The sequence below is a fragment of the Parasteatoda tepidariorum genome, chromosome 11, assembly GCF_982258835.1.
Source record: "Parasteatoda tepidariorum strain Cologne lab strain chromosome 11, Ptep-v5.0, whole genome shotgun sequence".
In the NCBI taxonomy this organism is placed as follows: domain Eukaryota; kingdom Metazoa; phylum Arthropoda; class Arachnida; order Araneae; family Theridiidae; genus Parasteatoda; species Parasteatoda tepidariorum.
Window position 1 is genome coordinate 70,265,375 of NC_141765.1, and position 25,633 is coordinate 70,291,007.

The 25,633-nt window shown below is 26.6% G+C and overlaps 2 protein-coding genes across 4 annotated transcripts in view; one reads left to right on the top strand and one right to left on the bottom strand.

Annotated features, from left to right (window-relative positions):
• The window catches only part of LOC107443976 (uncharacterized), a 159,292-nt gene that overhangs the window by 84,336 nt on the left and 49,323 nt on the right, over positions 1 to 25,633 (top strand). The window lies entirely within an intron of this gene.
• Positions 1,413 to 21,426, bottom strand: LOC107453663 (uncharacterized). 2 transcript variants are annotated; one of them, XM_043040061.3, is made up of 8 exons: positions 21,302 to 21,426; positions 18,989 to 19,077; positions 12,133 to 12,282; positions 10,421 to 10,684; positions 8,359 to 8,484; positions 6,378 to 6,707; positions 3,882 to 4,013; positions 1,413 to 1,688 (listed from the first exon to the last, which is right to left on the bottom strand). In XM_043040061.3, exons 2-7 carry the CDS (start codon positions 19,068 to 19,070, stop codon positions 3,898 to 3,900), a joined length of 1,068 nt encoding a protein of 355 aa, XP_042895995.1. In that variant the 5' UTR covers positions 19,071 to 19,077; positions 21,302 to 21,426; the 3' UTR covers positions 1,413 to 1,688; positions 3,882 to 3,897. The 2 variants fall into 2 exon arrangements, with proteins under 2 accessions (XP_042895995.1, XP_042895994.1); XM_043040060.3 differs by having other exon boundaries at positions 3,873 to 4,013.

A 25,633-nucleotide genomic window follows, 5' to 3' on the forward strand; every position in this document is an offset into this window, starting at 1 on the left:
ACGATGCGCCTTACGCTATCCCCAAAATTGTATATGTTCCGTGACATCCTGTAATATAAATATCATCTGCAAACTTTCATTTAACAGTTTTAAGACTTTTATAATAATAATAGAAAGGGTACGGAATGTATTTAATTTTATCATCTGAAAAGAAAGAGTAGTTTTTAATGAGAGAAGAATTTTCTTTCCGCCGATTTCCCGAAATAAGGAATAGTATAGAGCAAAGAACATGCATTAAATTACATTCTTACAATTAAATTTCGAAACAGAGGCATTTGAAATTTTCAAACGTTTTTTAAAGATCACTGCTTATCAAAAACAGTAGTATTTGATTTGCTAAAATGCTAAAGTTGGTAAAGAATATATAGAAAATGATCAGCTATCTGTTAGACCATCCACTTTGATTAATGATCAATGCATCGATCAAGACAGAGAAGTGACACTCGATTGTCATCGTTTGACATTAAAAGACATTACTGAACAAGTTCTTATACCACTTAGTAGTTCTCGGTCAATTTAAAAAAAAAAACATTTAAGGTTGTGAAGAGTTGTTCCAAGAGCTTTAAAAATGCTAATGATAATAAGTGTTCCTCGAGAAATGCTTTTACAAGGCATTTCCTTTTTAAAACACGCAAGTATCGGTAAAGAAACCAGGATGCATGTTTTTGACATCGAAACCTATCAATCAAGTTAATAGCTCTTTAAAAGTGAGGCAAGATCGAAAAGACCATGTCAAAGTTCCTCCAAATTCAAGGTAGTGTAAACTATTTTTTTATTATTATTTTTGCAGTGTTTTGAAAATGAATTCCTACTGACTGGTCTGCCATTCCATGAAGATTATTATTTGATTTTGTTGCGGTATTTTCGTCGTGAATAGAGTCTTTAAAAACGACCAGAAATGCGGGGGAGGGGGAACTACTGGGTTTTGCAACATGATAATGCACCTTCTCACACTAGTTATTATTCGTCAATATTTAGTAAATCATTCAGCAAGTAAAGCTTCACCAGCTCTATATTTTCCTGACATGGCACCGTGTGAATTTCCTTATTCTCCTGGTTGAAAATTCCTCTTCTTAGTCATGGTTATAAGTCCATTAATTTGGTAAAAGAAAATTCACTACAAACTCTGAAAAGGCATTTATAATAGCAATTTTAAGGTGAGTTTTTCAAGATTAAAAAAATCATTGAATGAAGTGCATTGAAGTCAAAGTAGAGTATTTTGAGAGAGATCAAATAAAGTTTAAGCAATAAATTTATATGTTTTGTTTCATGCCATCATTGCGAGTACTTTTTGATCACAGTAATATATGTTGATTTTTAAATTGCGAAAATTTAAAGTTACTGCACTAAATGGTTTAGAAAATGATTGTAAGAAGAAAAAGACAAAATATTTTACAAGCAACCAAGAGACATTTTTTTTTAGAATCATGAAAAGAACTTTATTAATTTATTCATTACAAAAAGGAAAAGAAATATAATCTCTGTACAAAATCATAAATAATAATTACAGTGAAATAATTCATATAGAAATCTTGAGAAGAAAAATAAAATTTCCGTAATAATTTATTGTCTCGAATACAGCGGCTTGATTTTGAGGCATTACTCAATGTAATGGAATGGATAAATAAATAAATAATACATTTTGATTTCTACAAATGATACAGAAGAACCTGCTTCTTTTCAAATCACTAAAAAAGTAAAAACGATAATATTAGTCTTAAAAATAAACTTACATAATTTATTGAAAAATGAGTTTAAACAGATTAAAAAATTAATTAATTTAATTATATCAATAAAGAGTGATAGTTATCATCTAATATAAAAAAAGTATACAATTTTGGCTTATATCATTTTCTGTTTCATTTTGCTAATTGGCAGGCAATTTTATTACTAACATGCGATTATTATTATAATTTAAAAGTATAATAATTTAATTGTTGTTTAAACAAAGGAACATATTCAAAAAGTATTTTGTTGTGCATAAAATAAAACTTCATAAATTAAAACTTTTCTACATCTTATTTATTGTTGTCTCAATGTTATGATTTTATATGCATTTTGCAAGTTTTACAAAGAAATAGTAAAAAATATAACATGAGATTTTCACGGTAGATTTCCAGGTTCTGAATATAATATATAGTTTATATAACTATATTAAATATATTATAAGTTTGAAACCACTTAAATGATTATTAAGACTTGTACAGTATGAGATTTATTTTATAAAAATGAAATTACTTTTTTTTTCTTCAAGAAAATATTTGAATTTCCACTTATGATAAAAATGTGACATTTTAATTTAATGCATAATGAAAATATTTTGTTTTTGATAGACGAATATATTTTTTCAGAAAATAGGACATGCTATATCTAAAATAGTCCTCTTTCTAAGAAAAGAGTTTTAAACATATATGTTTAGTATGTATTGTCATCAAGTTTATTTGTTGAATGTTGTACTACCGAATCATAATTTAAATTTTTTATTTAACCTTAACTCACTCAAACTGAAATACAAATTTTAGACGAAATAAGAATACAAACTAAATATCAGAAATAATCATATTATAAACTTTATGAACGATATTATTATCAAAAACAATAAATTTTATGCCGCTTTTTCCTATTTGTATTAGATATTAAATAAGATTTAATAATATAACAACTAATAAATAATATAACAACTTAGGCTTTACATTCAAAACAGTTTTGCAAGTAAAAACAGTAGTCAGTAGGCTTCTTTAAATGATTACATTACCAAAGCAATTTTCTATATATTCGTGAAAGGATAAATGGTTGCATATTTGTGTATACATTATATGAAGTCATATATAGTTGGTATTTAGGATGATTGATTTAGATGATATTTTATATACTCTTTTTTGAAAGAAGAAAATGATTAATGATCATCACTAGAGTTTAGAAACCTTCACGTATTTTCTCATTTTTATAGAAAGATGGTACTGTGATGTTTTATGGAAAATGAGATAAATTAATTAATTTAGTTTTAATGGTGCATGAGTTCATTTTATACTCTGAAGATAATTATATTAATCAGATCCATAGATCATAAAACGATTGACTTCTTCGATGTCTTAACAAGTAAAAAAGGAAAAAAAAGGAAAATTGTTTAATTTATCATAATTAAAACAAACTAATTTTTGACATTTTTTAATAAAATAAAGACAAGTATTGTGGAATTGAAAAGTAACATTTTCATAGGTCTTAGAAAATATTAATATAAGAGTGATTTGTCGATTCAGTCGATCGGGCAACTAAGGATTATATATTTTGATTAAACAATTATAACGTTCAAATAACCTTAATATCTTTTTAAATCAAGCTATATTATAGCTCTTTTCAAATACAACTTGAAGAGAAACATGGTACAAATTAACACCTTATAAAAGTTGCAGCAAATTTGTATCATTTTATTAGTACCGTTGTGATTCAACATTGAACCGATTCCTCTATAAAGCATTTTTTTCTAGTGCAAATTGTTTTATTGTTTTTTTATAAAATTTAAGAGTATTTGTTCGAATAAAAAGGTTTAATGAGTCTTTTAAATTGCATAAAAACCTTGTCTTCAGCAATAAGGCAAGTATTTGAAACTATTCTGAAACGATTATTATAATATATATGTTTTTATTTTTATATGCTATAAATGAAGTTATAAATCACTACTTCAATTCCTGAAATATTAAAAAATGTTTAAAAACAGAACAATGAAATTTATTTTACAATAATATAAGTAAGGAGAACTTTGTAAACATTTTGAGTAGTTCCTTTAAATATAAATAATAAGAAATTGACATCTATGCATTAATTTTAGATGCAATAAAATAAATATGAGAACAGTAAAATATTTGACATACATAACTTACTAATTATGAGACCAGCTCAAATCATACAAGGTAGTTGAATATATCTCAGTGAAAACCCATTTTGAGAAGCTGCAGCATTTTCTCTAGCATTGCTGTTACTGCGAACTTTCAACAAAAACGGCTTACTTCGAGCTGAAAATAAAGAGAAAACATGAGACTAAGTGCTAAAAACTTTGCTATAGCAATACTCTTGGTAAATAGGTGTTTCAAGGCTATAAAATTTCCCCTCTCTCCGCAATTTAATAGTTTGTCTAGTATAAGAACTCCCCCAGACATTCGTCTGGACCTGTGGCGGTGACTATGGTAACGAGGTATGACAATTTCAAGTAGGCGTGCGGGTCACTTGAAATTGTCATACCTCGCGGTATTTTGGAGTGATTTCGGCTCGGTTCAGCGAGAGAAAGGGAATCTCTTTGTTCGGTCTATTGTGCTAGTCCTAGAGTGAAGCTACCCTCCCTAAAATGCGCCATTATTGCTTCCATAGCTCCAGACAACATCAGACTTTTAGGCTGGAGGAGTTCTTATCTTAGACAAAATATACCCTTTCCGTTACCATGATTCAGCAAACTTGCTTCCCGCTAATACGTTTCTTAAAAAATTGGATTATACTGACATAAAGTAAAAACAAGGCTTACCGAAATTAACTTTGTTTAACAATACTCTTTGTGAATACAATGAGCGTTTCAAGGTGATGAGCTTTTTCCTCTCATCACAATTTTACCCTTTCCGTTATCATGGTTCAACAAACTTGCTTCCCCTTCCCACTAGTACGTTTCTTAAAAAATAGGAATATACTGGCATAAAGTAAAAACAAGATTAACTGAAATTGCGTTTGCGGGAAAGGAATAACTACAATTCTTATAGATCAAATATATTTTTGTAAATCTGAATGTTGAATTATGATGTGTTCTTATAAAAAAAATCTGATATCTTAGTAAAAATTTCCTGAATTTAATTGAATACTTTGAAACTAATTTAATTTAGAAACTAAAATCAAAGTTTACTTGAAGAAACAAAACCTTCATTGATTTTACAGACAAAACCTGCATTGATTTGATTGAACGAAACCCAAATTGATTTGAATAAACAAAACACATATTGATTTTAAATAACGAAACACGCATTGATTTCTCTTAACAAAACCCATATTGATTTGAATTTAAACAAAAAAACCCACATTGATTAGAATGGTCGCAATTGATTGAAATAGGTGCTATAATTAATGGTTCTATTGAATACGACAAAACTTCATTTTTGTTACATGCAATAAAGAAACATCTTTGTTAAATATGGTAAATCAGTAATTTTGTAAAATACCAATCTAGTTTTTTTTTAAAAAAACGTCAATTTTTCTTAAATTCCTTTAGGAAATAAGTTAAATTTATTTTGTTATAAGCATTTATGCATAAAAACGTTTGACTACCTTTGATAAGTTCTTGACAATCGTTGCAAATTCTCAAAATCTTTCTGAACCTACTCAAGAGATTTTATTACAATTCTATATTTTTGTCTTTTAAAAATTCTTCCTAATTCTATTTAGATTGAAATAAATTTAACGTAATTGAACAGAAACTATGCAATAAGTGCAGCGAATGGTTTTCCTACAATGCAATTTTAATTTGCTGTATAAATTGATAACATTTACAGAAACGTGTTAAGACAAAATATTTATTGTTCCCATTTAAAAATTGGGAAAGAGAATGAAAAGATTAGAGAAAAAGAGATTAAAAGTGTAAAGTAAGTTAATGCTTCTAATTTCTGCCCCTTGGAAACTGACATATTATAAGAGCTACATCAGTAAGAGCATTACCAATTGGGAATCAATTAGAAATTGAAAAGTCTTGCAAACAAAAAATTACAAAATTTATAATTTATTAACGTTTTATTTGTGATAGAGCTTACGATTGTTTTAATAATGCAATTACGATAACTATGAGCTATTGTAGTAATTTATTTTAATTTTATTTTCCACTTAAATAAATAACCTTTCTTAAATACAATATTTTCTTCAAACAGTAAATAGTAATTAAATTTTTTGTACCAAAATCAATTTAATCAGTTTTTTTCTTTTTTTCTACTTTTTCGGTGCATATTTTTTCCTAATTTTCTTAGGCACTCGCGATTGGAAAAAAAGCTTATTTTAAGCGTTTTTTTTTTAATACATATACACTTTTAAATTTTTAGCAGAATTTTTTTAGAAATTTTAAAAAATTTTTAGTTTTTTTTTTTTAAATAATAAAAGGAAACTTTTTCTATATATTCATTTTTCAGTGAAATAAAACTCAGCCGCTAAAATATATATATATTTTTTTTTTTCAAAACGAACTCAATGAAGACGAATACAAGAAGTTTGAACCAAAATAAAAATCAATTATTATTATTTTTTTTTTAACTTCCATAAATGCTCGAGTATTTTTTAGGATGAAAGTCTTATGAATTTTTAAAATTATCATGTATCTCGATTATAAAAATTCCCCTGTCATAAAAAATACTTACATATTACAGTGTTTCTATCTAATAAACTTGTGCCACAGAATCTGTCTTCACCAGCTCCATATCCATCGAGGGATCCTTGATCTATTGTTATAAAATCATCGTCATTGCATGTACTTCCAGAGGCTCCTGCATCTTTTGGTAAACCCCAACTAAAGGAATCAGCTTTTTCTGTTTCCCATTTGATTGAACAGAAATTTTCTTCGACTCTCAGGCATACTGTATATCTCAAATTGCTCAGGTATCTAACACGTTCCTCAATTGGGTTTCCAAAATTAAAACTTCGTACAGTTTCACTTGGGCTTCTGTAGTATTGAAGACAACCAGGAGGAGCTTAAATTATTCAAAAGTATAATTAGAAATAATTGTAAATTTAATACACATAGAGCATTCAAATATTGTGTAAGCACCGATTTTTTGATTTGCTCAGTTTTGCAGATAAGGGGAGAGGAGGAGTATGAGCAATGCTTACGTAGGACATTAAAATCACATTATTATTTTTTTTAAAAATTAAAACAAACATTGTAACAACATAAATTTAGAAAGAAAATTTACACTAGAAATTAAGTTTGGAGAACGAAAATGAAGTTTGAGATCAAAAGATTTAACTTATTAAAAAGTTAAAAAAAATATGCTTCAATTAATGTCATAAATTTGTATTTTCTTTCCGTCGAAGAAAAATACAAATTTATGACATTAATTGAAACATATTTTTTTACATCGTTAGTAGAATTTACTGCACCGTTACATCGTTTATTAGAATTTATTTAAGATAATAATAGAATTTATTTAATAAATAATTTATTTAATAATTTATTTAACAATTCGGTTAATAGAATTTAGTTAATAAATGATTTCTAATAAACGACAATGTATTTATGATTAAATTCAAATAAACGATGTACATCGTTTACATTACATCGTAGATGAATATACGTACGATTACGTACGTCGATGCACATTAGTTACATCGTTTACTCGAATTTAATCTCAAAAGTAGAAATTTATCACAGATTTAAGCAGCAAAAATCAAAGTGAAAGCAAAGACAGAAGCGGTGTTGCGACCTTTTTTATGTAACCACAAAAGGGGTTAATTGTGTTTTGCTTATTTTTGAGGATATTCAAAATTGCAAAAACATACGAATGTAATTTTTAAATAGCCTCATATTTTTAAATAGACAGAAATTAATTTTGAAAACTTCCCTTTGCATCAATTTCTTAATTTTTCTTAGACTTAATAAAGTAATCACTTAATCACAACTCTTTAGAATTCCTGAAATATATCTCATACTGCAGTTATTCTGAATTTTTAAGTATTTCGAAATTTTTAAATACGAATACGAATACGGCTGTAAATACAATTAATTAATGACAAATATATTTTATAATATTTTAGTATTTAAGCAATTTTTTGTATAGCTTATATTAATGTTAACAATGTTGTATTTTATTAGTTAGATATGAATTGGTAATTAGAATAATTTTAAGGCAAGCATTGCTTTATTTTTATTCCTAATCTTCTGCTATTCAAAAATTAGTGATGAAATATGACGCTGGATACTAAAATGTTAGATATATTATGCTTAGCTAATAATTAGTTTGAAAAAATGTGCCACTCTCGTTACACATTGTAAGTTCATAAATCATTTAGTTAGTACCACAAAATTTTAACCTTTAACTTTTTCCCATTTATGTTTTGTTTCGCAAAATAATATAATTACTTTGAAAAGTAATATCCTAGCTGGGTAGCTATTAGAAGAACAGTTAAATTTTAATTTAAAAAATCTATTTCTTTCACGTGCGATTAACTATTATTGTCGTATAAAAGTGTAAGATGGAAATTTAATAACATAATTCGAAACAAAGGAAACTAAAATTTTTATTCTCGAAGTGTATAAATAAAATAACAAAAACAAGAAATTTTAGAAAAGAAATACGCTCAATTGAAGCAAAATGGGCTAATACATAATTTAAATTATCTTACCCATATCATTTGCATTGCATTCCACCATTGAAATCTTAATCTTCCATTTCCTTGTCATTCTATCTCCGTTGCTTACAACACTCAGAACTACAGGATTACCTGTGCCCCTACCCATGTCAATGTACACTGAAAGAAGATATTTTAATTTTAAAATTATTAAGAAAAAGAAGGAGTGACATTTAAAATACAGTTTGATACTTATTTTATGCCCTAAATACTATTTATTTCAGATTACGCCTTCACTGTATATATTAAATGAATTATTACTAGTAATTATAGCGAAAAACTATTAAATCAAGTTTTTCAACATTTAACAGTGACTTTGGAATTGAGCGCCATTTTCTGAGCGCTCGAAGCAAGATCTTTTTTTCACCTTAATTTTTTAAACTAATAAAGTTATTTAAATAATTCATTCTCTTGTTTGTGCGCGCGTGTTTTTAGCATTGGCCTAATCTAGATTATTTTAAATCAGGATTCCTTTTCAGAAAAATCCATGCCACCTCCCAATAAAATTCGAATTATTTTATGTATTTGCAAGCTGTACAGGTTCTGTAAACTTTATGGGTTTCATATATAATCAACAAGCGTTGCAAATTTTTTAGGGTAATTTAGCTTATTCAAATCATAAGAATTTCTAAAAATTGGTAAAAGATATTGGTTTTTTAGAAATTATATTGGAAAGAATGATATTTTTTTCCCGAATGATATAATGATCGAATAGAGGCGTTGAAGGGAACACGATACCTATGGACAATAAAACTTTTTATCGATTGGTTTTATTTTTATTATGTAATTAAGTTTAAATTGCTAAATAAGTGGCTTAAGAAAAACACTTAATGACGAATTAAATATAATTTTCTAGCAAAGTTAATAATGGAGCTATAGGTTATTGAATTTTAAACGTTTTTCACATTTAAAATTATTTTGTTGGAAGTAATAAATTAATTTTATTGGAAATAATAAATTTTTTATGATAGAATAATTCCGAGTATATTAACGCAAGAATAAACTTAGAATATGAATTTAGATTTTTATAAATATATATTTTTATCAATATATATTCCATTATATTTTTTTTAAAATTAAATTAACTTATTTTACCCCCTCCATATAATATACTTCCGGAATTTTCCTCGGGTATCCAATTGTTGCACATAATTGAGAATGAATGTATTCTCTTACGAATGATAATTACTATGTTTACATACGTTTGAAATGTTTTAAACATATTACACATTTATGTTTACGCAAAGTATATATTTTTTAATAAATACAAATACCCTTACTAGAAATTATAAGAAAAAAAGCTAGTGTATTTTTTGATCTGATATCTTTGTCAAAAGAACTTGCATATAAATAGAGTATGATTACATCAATGGATTCTCAAACTTTCTTGACTTACCACCTACTTTGCAAGACAAACTTTATTCTACGCCCCCTCAAAAAATTCTTTAAGAAACGTTTATTAAACAATTTTAAAAAAATACACTTTTTTACGATCATTATTATCTATATAGAAAATTCTTGATTATGCCGTTTATTTATTGAAAATTCTTATTGAGCAATAATTTTATATTTGAACATTTTTAGCAAATACTTTATGAAAGTAGCCTATAAGTAGAAAAATGATTAATAATTATTAGCTTCGAAGTTATAAGTAGAGCGTAAAAAAACTTAAAAACAAATTATTTTCAAAATCCTGAACTGTTGAATAAAAAAAATATAAAATTGCTTCTTAAAATTAAAAATAAAAAAATATTTTGCGAAGCTGAGAAGCGAAGAAAAAAAGTCACTTCAAACGTCCAAAATGTTAAAAAGTTTTTGTTCAGAACAGAAACCGAAGTGTTATTTTCATTATAAATTTGGTAGGTAATATTTTCACAGTAAATTGCTGAATTAATAATTGCTTTAATAACATGTAATTTATGCAGTGTTCAATATATATTGGTGATAGCGCCCACGTTGAGAACCAAAAAGGTGCAAATAAACATTATGCAAGTTATTATTTTTAAAAAATGCTGTTCAGTTAATTATTAGAAACTTTAAAAAATGTCAAACTTACAATGTTGTCCACGATTTTCTCCACATAAAATAGGTAATCTTTCCCCAACAGTAGTTCTGACCATAAAAGAATCCTTTGTGCAAAGTCCTAAAACATCTGGTTGTGCTAAACTGAATTCTTCAAAATCTAATCGAAGTTGACAAACATTTGGTTGTTTTTCAACTGTTACTTGACAAGTATCAGTACCATTTTCACCTTGTGGATAGCTGGGATTCACAAAAACAGTTTCATTCCTGCTTGTTACGCCACCACATGTAAATTTAACTAGAAGAAGAAACAAATAATTCATAAACCATTTTCCAATATCAACAAAAAATTGCAATATGAATATTTTTATAATTCTTTTAAGACATAAAGTCAAAAAAGTTTACAAATTAGGATCGCAAAATTAATATTTACGCGAGTATGGTTTGATAACAGAAGACGAAATTACTATAAAACCATAGGCGTCATGGAGGTTCACTCCTCAATAGTTAAGACAGTTAATAGTTCCCCCCTTATTTTAGACAAATAAAAAAAATTCACGTATTTTCTACAATTTAAAGTTAGCTTATTTAAAAAAAACTGAGAAATTAAAAAAAAAAAATCCATTACTTTATAGATGAAAGAAGTGGCTTTTCGGGAGTGAAAATTTGGAAATTTTTGAAAATTTTAATTTTATTCCCCTCAAAAACTTAACGCTTGAAACGACCATATATCAAACATAAAGTTCAAAACTCAAGAAGAAGGTGAAACAAAAACATAAAAACCTGTTTGATTACCGGAGAAAATTGAGGAATTGAGAAAGGACTATTCGCATGTCTTGTTTACAACTAATCGAATATGATTCTTCATTTCATCAGTCAACGAAACTGATTTCCACATTTATACATCTGATTTATTTTTAAGTCATTCGTCCTTGAATAACCGCTTTCAGCCCCTTTATTATATGCAATATATTATAAATAATTCACATAAATAAAAAATATATTAATTGATTGTATTTTCTTTAAGCATATTTGAAAAAAAAATGTCTCACCAAATAGTCAGAAATAAAGAAATTTTTTAAAAGGAAATTTAACAAAAACTTATTCGAAACATTAATTTACTAAACAACAAATTAGAGTAATTTTTTTTTAAATCTTGGAATAAATTACTAAATGTTTATTTCTATATTTATTTCTTCTAAATTAAATATCTTTGAATAAATTATTAAATATTTATTTATTCTATATTTATATCTATTCTATAGTTATCTTGAATAAATTATTAAATATCTATTCAGCACCTTTATTATATGCAATATATTATAAATTATTCACATAACTAAATAATATATTAATTGATTGTATTTTCTTTAAGCATATTTGAAAATAAAATGTCTCACTAAATAGTCAGAAATAAAGAAATTTTTTAAAAGGAAATTTAACAAAAACTTATTAGAAAAATTAATTTGCTAAACAAGAAATTAGTGTAATTTTTTTTAAAAAATCTTTGAATAAATTATTAAATATTTATTTCTAAGTTTTCTAAATTACGTATATTGTACCAATTTATGTACACTTGAATTAAAAAAAAAGCATAATATTTAAAGAAAATTTCTCATTTTTTAAAAATTTGAATTGTGTGTGATATATACTCATTGGAAATTACTATTACTCTGCAAAAGAATAACTAATTTTAAATTTTTGGGAAACTTTTTTGAATAAAATATAATAGATGGCAGCACTTACAATAACAACATTGAGCTAAGCCGTTAGCACACACTCCAATGCTGTGACCTCCTCTTTCGGCACAATCTCGACTTGTAAGACAACTTCCCTTGTCCCCTGTGTCACCAGTACAGGCCGAATTAGTTGGTCGAACTAGATCAAAAATACTTCCTAGAAAAAATAGATAGCACATTTATTTTTCGTATCTGTTATATATGAAGTCAGGTTTTAAGGGAATGTTTTTTTTTTCTAAGTAGTCGTTAACAGATGATTTAATAAAATTATTCGTTAAGTGAAATTAAAAAGCAATTTTATTATTGCAAGTCATTAATAATTTATCATTTGCTATAGCTACAACTTTAGTAATATTAAATAAAGTTTAAAAAATAGTTTTTTGTAAAAATATTAAACTTTAAACATTTAAATTAATTGGAAAGTCATAAAATACTGAACATTTTTAATCGGAATTTATTCATTGTCCAAATTTAGCTTCTTTAAGTTATAAAAACATTAAAAAAATTCATAAGGAACGATTTATACTGCATTAAAGCCCTTATGCATGGCATAAACCTTCTTAAAATGTAATAAAGATGTAAACTATAAAATAAAGATATTTATATAAATATATTTATAAAATAAATACAGTAAAAGTACTTAATAATGACAATACAATGGGATTATTGTTAAAATGAGTTTGTCATTATAAACAAATAGACTTAAATTGACGCAGAAATTTTTATAGAGAAGACTAATACTACACTTCAAGTACCATTTTTGTCAAATCATAACAAGTTTTTACATGATGGGAGAAAAAAATTTCAAGAAGTACAACAGCTTTTGACGTCATTGACAGAACTGAATGTTGATTCAGATAATAAGCTAACAGAATAATGTAAAATAAGAGGGAACAGAATAATGTAAAATATGTTATCAACAGAAGGCTCGTTTTGAAGTGCGTGGAAGGATTCCTACACTGTTAAAATTTTCATTCTGAAATTACTGTAATATGACCGGCAGTAGTCTGTCCATCCAAAAAACCGTAAAGTTTAGGCAAAGAACGTTTTTTAATTTAACAGTACTGAAACTGTTCACAACTGGAATAGTTAAAAAGCCATGAATAGAAAACTATACGGTTTTTTAACCATTTATAAATAGCGTGGTTTCAAAATAGTTAAAAAAAAAACGAAATTTAACTGGACATTGATTAGGTTTAAATTTATATTCTTGCTTTTTATTTTTATTGTTTATATTTTTTATTTCGAATAATTACAAATAATGACATGCGATATTTTGAAAAGTTATATTTTTATAACTTATTCTTTAATTTACTGATGCTTTTCAGAGAACTGTATTATATAACAAAAGAAAAATTAATAGTTAAAAATTATATAACAGAGTTTACAGCTTTTATGCTCAGTTGAAATATGAAACACGAGCTCTTGCTTGCCACCATTAATTTTTTCTTCTGAGTTTAAAAAATTTAAATCCTGTTGAAATTTAAAAAATTTAATTTATTATTTTTTTTTTGTCAAAAACTGATGGTTTAATGATTTAGTGACTTTATATATATATATATATATATATATATATATATATATATATATATATATATATATATATATATATATATATATATATATATATATATATATATATATATATATATATATATATATATATATATATATATATATATATATATATATATATATATATATATATATATATATATATATATATATATATATATATATATATATATATATATATATATATATATATATATATCCCTTCGTGACATAAAATGTTTTAAAAATGCCATTAATTTTTATCGATTTGAAAGCATTTGATAAATTTCTTCTTCAGAAAAAAAAATAAAACAGATTAGTTCTTTTTCCAAAAATATCCTGTTTCACAAAAACAACTGTTTTGACCTCTAAGTTGGGAAAAAAAAGTCTATTTCTGTGAGTCAAAAATAAATTCAAAACTAATAGCTGAAATATGTTCAATTATATGTTCAATCGATATGCACAAAAATAAACGTTCCTAGACAATCTGTTTCTTCTATCGTGAAAACGATTTTCGTGTGATTACATACAATTAGGTGACTCAATTTATTATAATTCTACTCACGTAAGCATTGGAGGAAAAGAGGTTGTTGACCACATTCAAAATATGGATTTTTTTAGTCGAAACAAAACAAAAGTGAGAATTTTTTGGAGTATAGCCAACCTAAAATGAATCGCAGTTTTGTACAATCTTCATGTTCTAAATTAACACCTTTATGAATTTTGCTCTAATAATTGGATTTTCCAGTAGTAAGAAGATTAATAATTCTGAACTTAAATATGCTAATAAGAGCAGATGATATTTTAAGATACGAAATCAAACACAAACGAGTACTTTCTTTAAATAAAAATACTTTTTTTTCTCACAAATATGTATTATTGACTCTCAAGTTACAGGAGGGGGTAGGTAGGGATAACTGAAAGATCGGGAACCTGATTGTTAATTTCACTTTTTGCGAATCAAAAGAATTTTGTACACAATTGTGAAACTCGTTTATCTAATGAAAGTTTCGTGAAAATATAATTTTAAAAATTGTTGGTTATTTTCTGTTATTTTATTGAATAACGGTTGAAAACGTTTTGAATTGTAAAGCAATCAAATTTTTGCTTCGTTTCGCGTAATTTTAAATGACAAAATAAACACAATATAAATTTCGGGCTATTAACACTAAGGCTTCTAACACTGATGTGATATTAACACTAATGCGGATTTCTTTAGAAGAAAATGCTTTCTAACTTTTATATTTTTAATTAATATAACAATATACTCTCTTTTACTTGTCATACTCTTTTGCACTTGTTATAAAAAGTATAAATGAAATTCGTTAGAACATAAAACAAAATAAGCTTTCATAAGTTTTAAATGACGTATCTTTATAAGTTTTATATAACTTTCATAAGTTTTAATGACGTTATCCTTGTTAGTATTATTCAATAACTTATTATAATTGCAGCAAATTTGTCCATGTTTCAGATGAACATTCAACCAGTTTTTCGCACCTTCTTGTATTGATGCTATAATAATTGGCTTTAATTTGAAAACAACCATCTTCCTAAAATATTTTTTGTATTTTTTTTTACAAACTGACGAAAGATAACTTGTTTTGCGTGCATACAACTTTCGGAACTTTATTATCAATTCATGAAATATGCTGTGTATATATTTTATTATTTTTCTCAAGTGCAATATTCAGCATTTTATTTCCTTATATAAACCCAATTTTTCTATTTCTGAATTTATTTTCCATTCATTGATACAAGCAAAAGATGCATTGATTTATGAGTGACATAATGTTATAAATAAGTCCTGGATCTTCTTGTTACATGTATGAAATTTATGTGTATTTCTCAATAGAGTGGTGAAAAAATATCGACAAATAAATGCACGTGCAATTGTAATTTAAAATGTTCATAAATTTTGATATTGAAACTTATCAAAAGATGTTTTTGATTCCTTATTGATGAAATATAAAACGCATGGTGCATCAAGCACTATTAAACTTTCAGTTGTATTTGTAATTAAAAAAATGCGAGTTTTAATAGCCCCATATTGACGTATTTACAAAAAATTATAAATTAGTGATACATATTGACTATATTTGAAGAGAAAGATAATTAAGAGACGAACATTTTAAACATTTGGCAAGCGATGCTACTTTTTTATTTAGCATGCAAAAAATTAAATTAAGGAACTATGGTATCACTATGCATTTTCCAGTTTATGAAGACATAAGAAATTATATGCCATTATTTTCTGCCGTCGTTGAACAACCGATCCAATTTTCGGGTTTACGACTACTAATGTTCGACTGCAATGTAATGTAGCCTTGTAAATTTGAACTTAATACAAAAGACAAGGGAACTCCTGGATCAAGTATTGGGAGACATTTTCCTTCGTGGAGGACTTTTTGATGGCATTAACCCGCATTTGCTTTACATGGAGAGGAAAACCACGCAAACCTCCCACGGTTAGCCTAATGGCAAGGGGACTCTAACCCATTATCCATCTACCACTGAGGATATTTTACGTTAGCACTGCGGTCGGTACAAACTAGAGGCGGGATTCGTATCGACCAGCCATAGCTGGGGTTTGAACCAGGTTTACCTTATTGGAAGGCAAACGCTCTAACCGCTGAACCATTACGGCTCTATATGTCTTTATTAAAGATAGAGATTTCAGAGACATGAACTTTAACAAAAAGGGAAGAGAAGTTATTAGCAATCTTCGAAAGGAAGGTCCTAGGAACCATCTTTGGCGCTATCCTCGATAACAACAACTGAAGAAAAAGATATAATTTTGAAATATATAAAATCTTTAATAGTGATGATATCATTAAATCTGTTAAACTAAGTAGAATGAGATGGGCCGGGCATGTAGTGAGAATGAGCCCAGAAAGAAGAGCATTAAGAATCTTTAATGCAACCCCCTCCAATGAAAGGCTAAGAGCCGCAAAACGAGATGGAAAGACTGTGCGGATGAGGATTTGCCATCCTAAAAGTAAAGAACTGGAAATCAATTGCTGGGAGAAGGGGAGAATGGGAAAAGCTTCTGAGGAAGGCCCAGGCTCACAAAGGGCTGTCGTGCCAATGCTGATGATGATGAAAATTAGTGATCACACTGTTAAAAAACATAGATAAACGTTTCACCGAAAAACTCATGAAAGCAAACGCCAGCACAGAGTCGTACACCGATTTCACGAAGATTTCAGTTCAACTAAAAATCACCGAAAGTAAGTTTGAAGAGATTTCATCACATTCGTGATTCAACCTAACGTAACTGAGTTTGGTTTAATTGCTGACAACCGGCAAGTTTCAAAAAACGACGATTAATCGAAGAAGAGTTATTTTACGTTATTCGATTAATGCTATCTTAATCAATTAATTACAGCTTTGCTGAATATTTGGATTAAAATATATTGCGGTGGATTTCAAAGACAACAATTTTTTTTATTTGCAGATGAAACTTAATTGCATCAAGGAGAAAATTTTAAAAAAAAATCAGTGAAAATTAACTGGAGTTATTTTTCAGAAAACAAATTAATCTTTGTTACTAAATTTTTATCATAATATCAGATTGATATGATGACTGCAATCAAGTTTTTGATTTTGCCGTTAATGAAATGTCGCTGTATAAAGGTTGTATAAGTTTCTTGCAATTAAAATACTGCAAATAGCTAAAATTATCTGTTTTTTTTCTTCTTAATGTGCTTTATGTTATAGTAAAATCTGCTTTTACGCAAAACTTAATTTTAGAAAGAAAAGCTGTAGAAGTTATAATTTGAAGTTACATATCAAGTATTTAGTTATGGTAGATAGTAATTGAATATACTTTTGAGGATGATTTGTTGTGAATAAAAAAATTATCGATCTGTGGGGAAGTGATGAACTACTGTTTTTAAAATTCCTCTAAAAGAAGATTTAAGAGCATTATGTTTTTTTTTATTAATTACTTAGAATTAAAAGTATAATTTGGAAAAAAATATAACCCTTATGTTACTGTCTTTTTTATCTCCCTACTAAGCTTATGTTCTTTTATATTTTCAGAGTTAAGTCTACAATAAAATGAACTAAATGTTAAGTCTACAATTAAATGATGAATATAGGCAGTTATATGTATCGAATAATGAGTATTACTACTAAAATATGATTGATTATGTATTAATAGTGAAGAAAGGGGAGGGATGATTGTTCAAGATTATTTCAAAAACTCCAAAATTTTTATTCTCTTGGATTAAGCAATTATTTATTACAAAAAGTTTATTTGGATCTTCAAAAGTAACAAAATTATTGCAGTTGAGTTAAAAGAATAATAATTACAAAATCTGTAATTATATAATACCTTCTTCTTTTTAATATTTCAGCATACAAAAATTCCAATAACTGTCAGGTAGACGAAGTTTATGAAAATTGAAACCAACTTATTATACACAATGCTTTTCTTAAAGTTAATTTAATGAAAAATTATTTTATTAATATATTTAATCTACTAAAGATCGATAAATTCATGAAATTTAACAATTAAAACTGCATTCTAACATTTAACTTCAGGTTTATGTGTTAAAAAATGGGATATATACATGTGAAAACATTGTTCAAAGTTAAACTAAATGAATTCAACTTTCAAACGAAATTAAAAATTAGGTTCAAAATTACACCGCTGTTATGATGCTCACAAAAGCACTATTGGGTTAAATGTCGAAGTAAATCATTTGTTTTCTTTTAGATCAATATTTCTTTAAAACTGGTTTACATTATGATTTGAAATGTGGTTCAACCTTTCACCATAAAATTGGTCTGAATAAAAACTTAAATATTGGTTAAATCTTTCACCTAAAATTTCGTTAACAGTGAAACCTTGAACTAGGTTCGACGTCTCTCTGAAAACACTGGTAAAAAGAAAAATCTTGAATTTAGTTCAACGTTTAACTACAAAAGTAGTATTTCTTATAGCACCAAGACATTCGCACTAAGTTTCTTATTATATTGGTTGCAGCTAAATTGGCACCAATTATCTTGTGAAACGTTGAACCTTCTTTTTAACAGTGTATTACGAATACTGTAACTGCATAATTATTTGAATATAATAATAATCAACGGAAAATAATATTTATTCGAAGAACTTGAGGCAATTAGTTGTCAGGCTGCAATTAAAATATTTTATATTCTATGAAAAACTCAGCCCTCAAAAATTTATTCATATTTTTAAATCATATCTTGAATAAACATAAAAATAATTTATTGATTTATTAATTTAATTTAATAATAATTTATTATCTTATTATAAAATATTTTTATAAATGATAACTCACCTATACCACCTTGGGGTCTTTGACCATAACAATATGAACCAATGAAGGTGATAGCCAATAAAATTCGAAGCGTCAAAGCCATATTTTGTCTGCAAAAAAAGAATGACATATCTAATATTAATTTTCAATTAATGAAATAATAAATTAAATTTTTACTAAATTTTTAAGTACTATTTAGTTAAAAATTACAATTATTTAAACAATTTTTTATAGCTTTATGATGAGTTTCATTTTTCACTACACTGCTATTGAAGAGGAGAAGCGTAGTGAACCATATTAACATTAAAATTTCCTGCAATCTCAATAGGATACCAGATTTCATTAAATTGATTTTTAAAGATAATATGGTTAAATTTCGCAGCTTAATTTGACACTTGATTAAAGTTTCAGAAAATTTTCACTGCATTATTACAACTTTATTGACGAAATAATACAATCAAGGTACCAATATGATAGACGATTTTTTTTTAGACAAAATAATTAATTCTATCAAAATGAAACAAACACGTTTTTAAAGCGAAATTTCAGCAAAACAATTTCAATTTTCTTTCTGCTAATAAATTATCTATTATTTAACCTCCTTTAATTTAAAATTCACACTATTTGTGTAATCCTTTTGGAAGAAAATGTTTTAAATAATTTGTTGCTAATAAGTAATTCTTAAATATAAATTTTATTTTTTCGAAATCTTTACAGACATTCAATATTTCTAATCACAGAAATACATGCAGTGAAAAACTTAGGGAGACAATCTATTTAAAAGTCACAAAAATTCATCTTTCAAAATAATTTTGCGCCTATTTCTTCTTTTATAATTTTGCTCCTTTCTAGGAATCAATCGACAAAGAATCTTGCATCTGTTTAAAGATAATTTTTTTTATGAAGAAATACTAAATTTTCTGTCACGAAAATTTTCAGCATTCAAAAAAGTTTAAAAAAACTATTTCAGTTGCAAATTTTATTTTATGTTCTAAATAAATATCCTTCTACAGTTAGAACTTTGGTAAAAAAAAATAAAAATTCTTAGAATCAGTTCCTCATAGTTCTGAATCCGAAAACCCATAGTTCAAAACCTGAAGTTATTTTTAAAAACTTACGAAATGAAAGTTCGAATTTATCTTTCAAACAAAATACTTTGGTATCGAATGTCAAAGCTATCGAAAATTCATTGTTAAGTTGACTACATATTGAAGTGTAACGAAAATAATCTTATTATTGTCTATCACTTTATTGGTATAGAGTAGAAGGAAAAATAACATTAACATATATATATTTTTTAATTTCTCAAAAAGTTTTTCCTGCGCGGGAATCGTCTTTACAATTTTGAAAAATCATACAATTTGTTGTTTTGTCAAATTTTCTTCGTTTTTCGTTAATAAAAAATATTCATTTATCGAAATACCATTTTTCATAAAGTTCATTGGAGGTTTTGAAGACCATAGACGGAAATCAATGTTCCTTTTTAATTTTTTTTTATTATTTTCTTTATAAATATTGAACGAAAACTATAGGAAAAATCATTTACTCTCATGCTATCGTTTTGTTGTAATATTCTTTTAGCTTCGCATGAAATACTCTTCAAAAATTCTTATAATATATAATTTATGAAATATCTTATGACATTGGTCAAATTTGACCAAATATTTTAAATATTAATGTCTCAAAATTATTATAAAATCGCTTTAAAATTGATTTAAAATGTATGGATTTAATATTACAACGATATTAGTATGACTTTAGCATAGATTTATTATGACTTTATAACGAAAAATTCAGGCAAGCATTTTATTATTTCATTCGCGTCTGAATTACAATAGAAAAGTTTTGAAACATAAATTTTAAATTACAAATTTTGTTTTGTTTTTATCAATTTAAATAGTAAATTCTTGCAAATTTAAAACTCTCCATTTCTTAAACGCGATATTTTAAAATGCATAATCATCTTTACAAAAATACTTTATGAACCAAAAATCATTTTACTTTTACATAGGAAGAGAAAGCTTAATTAACTATACCTTTAGAATATTTCAAAAATTAAAATTTAGAACAATTTTTTATGCATTCTGAAACATTGCATAGCTCAATTTACAAAAATAACATTTTTCTACGATATTATAATCAACTAAACTTATTACGAATTGCACGGAAAAATAATTATTTTAATGTATTTTATGCCTAAGAAATCCTTCTTAAAATAGACAATCAACAATTTTAATGAAATATATTTGTTACGAAGCGAACAGAAAAAAGATGAGAAAGTGATGGAAAGAATTACAGGAAAGAGAACACAGTTGTTGAAGGAAGAGAACTTACTCTTTTCCCTGATAGTCCAAATGTAACGGTCAACAACGAAGATAAAAAGACCTTGAACTTGAGCCCGATGAGCTGGTTTTGGTAGTCACCGGAACTAAGTAAGTCTTTCAAGAGCGAACAGCTTTCTTATATAGGATAAGATCCCTCCCCTCAAACTTTACTTGTCACGTGATTGCTTTCAAATTGCCCATCTTTAGAGGGAGAAATTTCAACAGAATTTAAACTTTACTCCTCTTAACTTCGAAATAATATTTGAATTTAAAGAAGTTAATTTTTATAATTAAAAAATATAAGACATAACGAAAGTTGTTTCAGCGAACAAAATTCAAAAGAATAAAAATAAAATTTTGAAATCGAAATTAAATCAATAATTAAACAATTAGAAATAGTAACTTGGACGTTCTCAGAAAAACTAACTCTCGAACTGAAAGGCAGTGCAAATTGTTTTCAATATGGTGTAAAATTAACACATATTCGAAATGATGCTATAAAATCAAGTTTCAGAAGCACCGTAACATGGTTCAACTTATCAAAGTTGCAAAAAAATCGAGTGATATTGTGATTCAATATGCTACAAAAGATTTAATAGCGTAGGCGACAGACACAAATTCAATTCACAACAATTGTAAGTTAATTCAATTTATAAACGGTATATGAAACTCCCATCACAAAAATTTTTTGGCATCAAATAAAATTAGAAATTGGTTTAATATCTATCAGAAAAATCGATTGATTAATAATTTCTGTACCTTGAATCATGATACTGTGTAAAAGTGTTTTCAGCTGAATAGGAATTGAACCCTTTTTCCATTCAAGTTGAATTATGGTGTCAATTTTCCATTTTTATAAACGAGCATATTTAGTCACAAAAAAAAAACTTTAAACTTTTAAAAAAAGATAATTTATTTAAGAAAAATTTCGATTGTCACAGTTATAAAAATCTAATCTGTAACAAATGCGCATCTCAAAAGACAGAAGTATGAGAATAACATGTGAATATGAAACTTTTTGCTAAAAGACACAAATTAACAGTAAGAAATGTTAGTAAATGATATAGTTGAGTCTCGAATTGCAAAATTTTTTTTTACTGCAAAGTTCTGCAAATAAAACTGGTGTACTTTAGCACAAAGTGTACTTTTCACACCTTTCCATCTTAGAAAAACTAGTGCAACATCGAACCATAATACCTTGCAAAATTGCTGCAACCATTTACAACATGTTAAATTGAACCATGCTTATATTTAAAAGGCCTCTACCCTCACCATCTTGGGTCTTAAGTTAAATTTTTAATTTGAGTTCTCTTGATAATTTTTTTTTGTAACTAGCAAATTCTTGATGATGTAGTATTATTAGACAGCACAGCACCTTTAAAAAAGAGTAGAAAGTAAAGGGGTTGCTTCATTAGATTGGGTGAAATAACACTGATTAATCTTTAGAAGTTCTATGAATTTTTTCCAAAATTTAAAGCAAAATAAAATGAGGTAATTTTCGGTTTAGAGTAAGTAATTTAAAACTACACGTTTCTTAGTTTCTAGATTTTTAAAATCTCATTTTACTATAGCTTAAACTGATTAAAACTGATTTCGATGAAGCTGAAAAATTATTTTAACACTAATTGTATAAAAACAAAGATACTTATACAAAAAAAAACTAATAACAAGCAAACATTATATTATTTAACTACCTATCTAAAACTGTTGATTGCAGAATTGTATAGGAATAATTAGGGCTCAAAGAAAATTAATATATAATCTAAAATACCGCGCTTTTTATATCTCAAATTGTGATTGGGTGGCGGCCTTGCATTTTGCATGCATCCGAGTAAATGCATGCGAGTTTGCATGCATCCGAGTAAAATCCAACATAAGTTTATTTGTGAAAAATTAATAAAACGGATTAAAAGCATATTTAGAATTTTCCTTCACTGTCTCCACCTTTTCCACAAGCGAATTCAGTTGTGAGAGAAAGGACCCCCTAAGTTGAATCAACGGTATCATTTTGTCAAATTTAAGAAGGTTTATATTAAATGATAAAAAGGCTTAACTATGCAATGTATTAAAGCAAATTTGCATTCAGTTTAAAAAGATAGGGGCTTCCAATATCTATTTCTTATTTTTTTTTCAAAAAAGAATATGGAGTTTAAAATATATGAGTTTTAAATAATTTTAATTCAAATAACACAGGAGAGCATTTTTTTTCCTTGCAATGAAAAGTCCAATACAAAAAATTCGTAAGATAATTTTCGTTAGTGAAATACATAAACTATACACAGTAATTTTCTAACATAGAATTTTGGACAAAAGTGAATTTTGGAATTTTAGCTATACTAAAAACAATAAAAAATTATTCGCTGTTTTTTTAATCGGTTAAGCGAAAGAATCTATAGAAATCAACAAAAGTATATTTTAACGCTTAAGTTTCTTTGGATTAGTAATTTCATTAGTTCTACTTTCTTAAACTGTCAATAAAAGCTTAAGTGGAGGCCAACAAAATTGAAAAAAAAAATAGAAAAACAACAACATCCTGCATTTACAATAGATCAGATATGATCTAATAATAATTTTTTGTTTTCACTGTCTTCACTTTCTGCGTTTTCACTGTCACCTTCGCTATCTCCTTTTGCTTTTTTTTGATAATGAAAATTATTATTTAAAAAAAGTTAAACACTTAAAGCATTAGGACAATGCAATATTATAAATAACTCAATACAGGAAATAAAAGTGTTGTAACTCATGATCAGCCAACAACACCGCATAACTTTTAGAAGAAGTACTGGGTTTCATTATAACCTATTTCAAATTTCATAGTATTGTATCTAAAACCAATGTTACTTTCTTTCTACGTTCCTTTAGATTCTATGTATTTTAAGGAGCATTATTATGATTGCGTGCGCTTATTGACCTCTGATCCAGTAATTTTTGTGAAACTAATCAATTTGTTATATGTATTTACAACAGTCGTAAACTCAATATTCACGGGTGAACAATATGTTACTTATAGATATGGATTCTTAATTTGCGTTTCATTTTACTACAATTTAAAAAAAAGATTCTATGGGACCAATTTTGATCCTAGTTTATAATCTACAACATAAATATATTTATTATATATAATGAATAAATAATTCTTTATTAAACATTAATTTCAAATTATTTAGATACCTTCTTTCACTACGTTTTTCATTACATTATTTATAGTTATATACTGAACATGCAGATGATATTCTTTTCAGTTCTTGTTATTACGTCTATATTTTAAAATAATTGTGTATTGGATAATAAATGGAAATATGATTTAAATTATGCGCCCGTGTACTTATTTTTCACAGACAAAAACTGTCACTGTTATGTTTATAATTTTAAAAAATCACATAATTTCAAAAATATTGATTTTTTATTTAGTTTAAACTACTTATGGTGAGCAATATAATACATTAATTAGCATAAAAAAAATTGACTCATTTAAATTTTGTATGCTGTTCTAATATTCACTCGCTAAAATAGACAAATAAAAATAAGTTATTTCTTAAGTATCCTTACAAAAGAATCTGCTTATAATACAACTGTAAACTTTTTTTATTCTACTATTAGCTCCAGAGATATTCCTAAGTTCCATGAAAGAAAATATTTACATTAATTATTAGAAAAAAATTTGGATCACGATACAATTTTCAATTAATTTTAAACAAATTTTAGCGATAATATATTATTTATATGTTAACATAATTTCTACTCTTTACCTAACAGTAAATCGAATCAAAACAGACTTATTTCATCGCTATAGTTTCTACTTCGATTGAAAATCTCTATTATTCAATTTCATAAGAGCTTAGAAGACAATTTTTATACTGAATACATGATCCTTAGTATGCATGTAAAGCAAATTTTTTTTAATTGTTATATTTGCATATAAAGACTTATGTGTTCGTTACAAAGCACTCTTTATAAGCCCTGTTCAAGTTAAAGAAAATATTGCTCAAATTAGAGGAAAACATTACAGCGCTGCGTCGATTGTAACACAGTGGTAGCTAGTTCGAATCCCATCTTGTCTCAGATTGTATGTGTGTGCTGTCTTTCCTTATTTTGTGCCATCTGTATATCAATTAGACAAGGCCACGCTAGCTGAGCTTTGTAGGAATAAATAAATATGAATAAATAGATGCATCCAGGGTTACGGTGGGATTTAAACCTGCTATCTCTACACTTGCATTTTAGGATGTTGAAACAGCCCTGGTATAGTAATTTTATTTACCCTAGTGTAGTATTTATTTAGTAACAGTTAAGCTCCTGATTTAGTTCAACCTTGTTTAGAAATTTGTACAGTTACAACTGC

What these genes read in the sequence shown, in the direction of transcription:
- LOC107453663 (XM_043040061.3), bottom strand. Translation starts at nt 19,070, where the DNA reads ATGGCTTTGACGCTTCGAATTTTATTGGCTATCACCTTCATTGGTTCA. An exon ending in AGAAAATCGTGGACAACATT is followed by an intron (nt 8,485 to 10,420) that starts GTAAGTTTGACA and finishes ATCTTCTTTCAG; the next exon opens with TGTACATTGACATGGGTAGG. An exon ending in AGATAGAAACACTGTAATAT is followed by an intron (nt 4,014 to 6,377) that starts GTAAGTATTTTT and finishes CTTTATTTTCAG; the next exon opens with CTCGAAGTAAGCCGTTTTTG.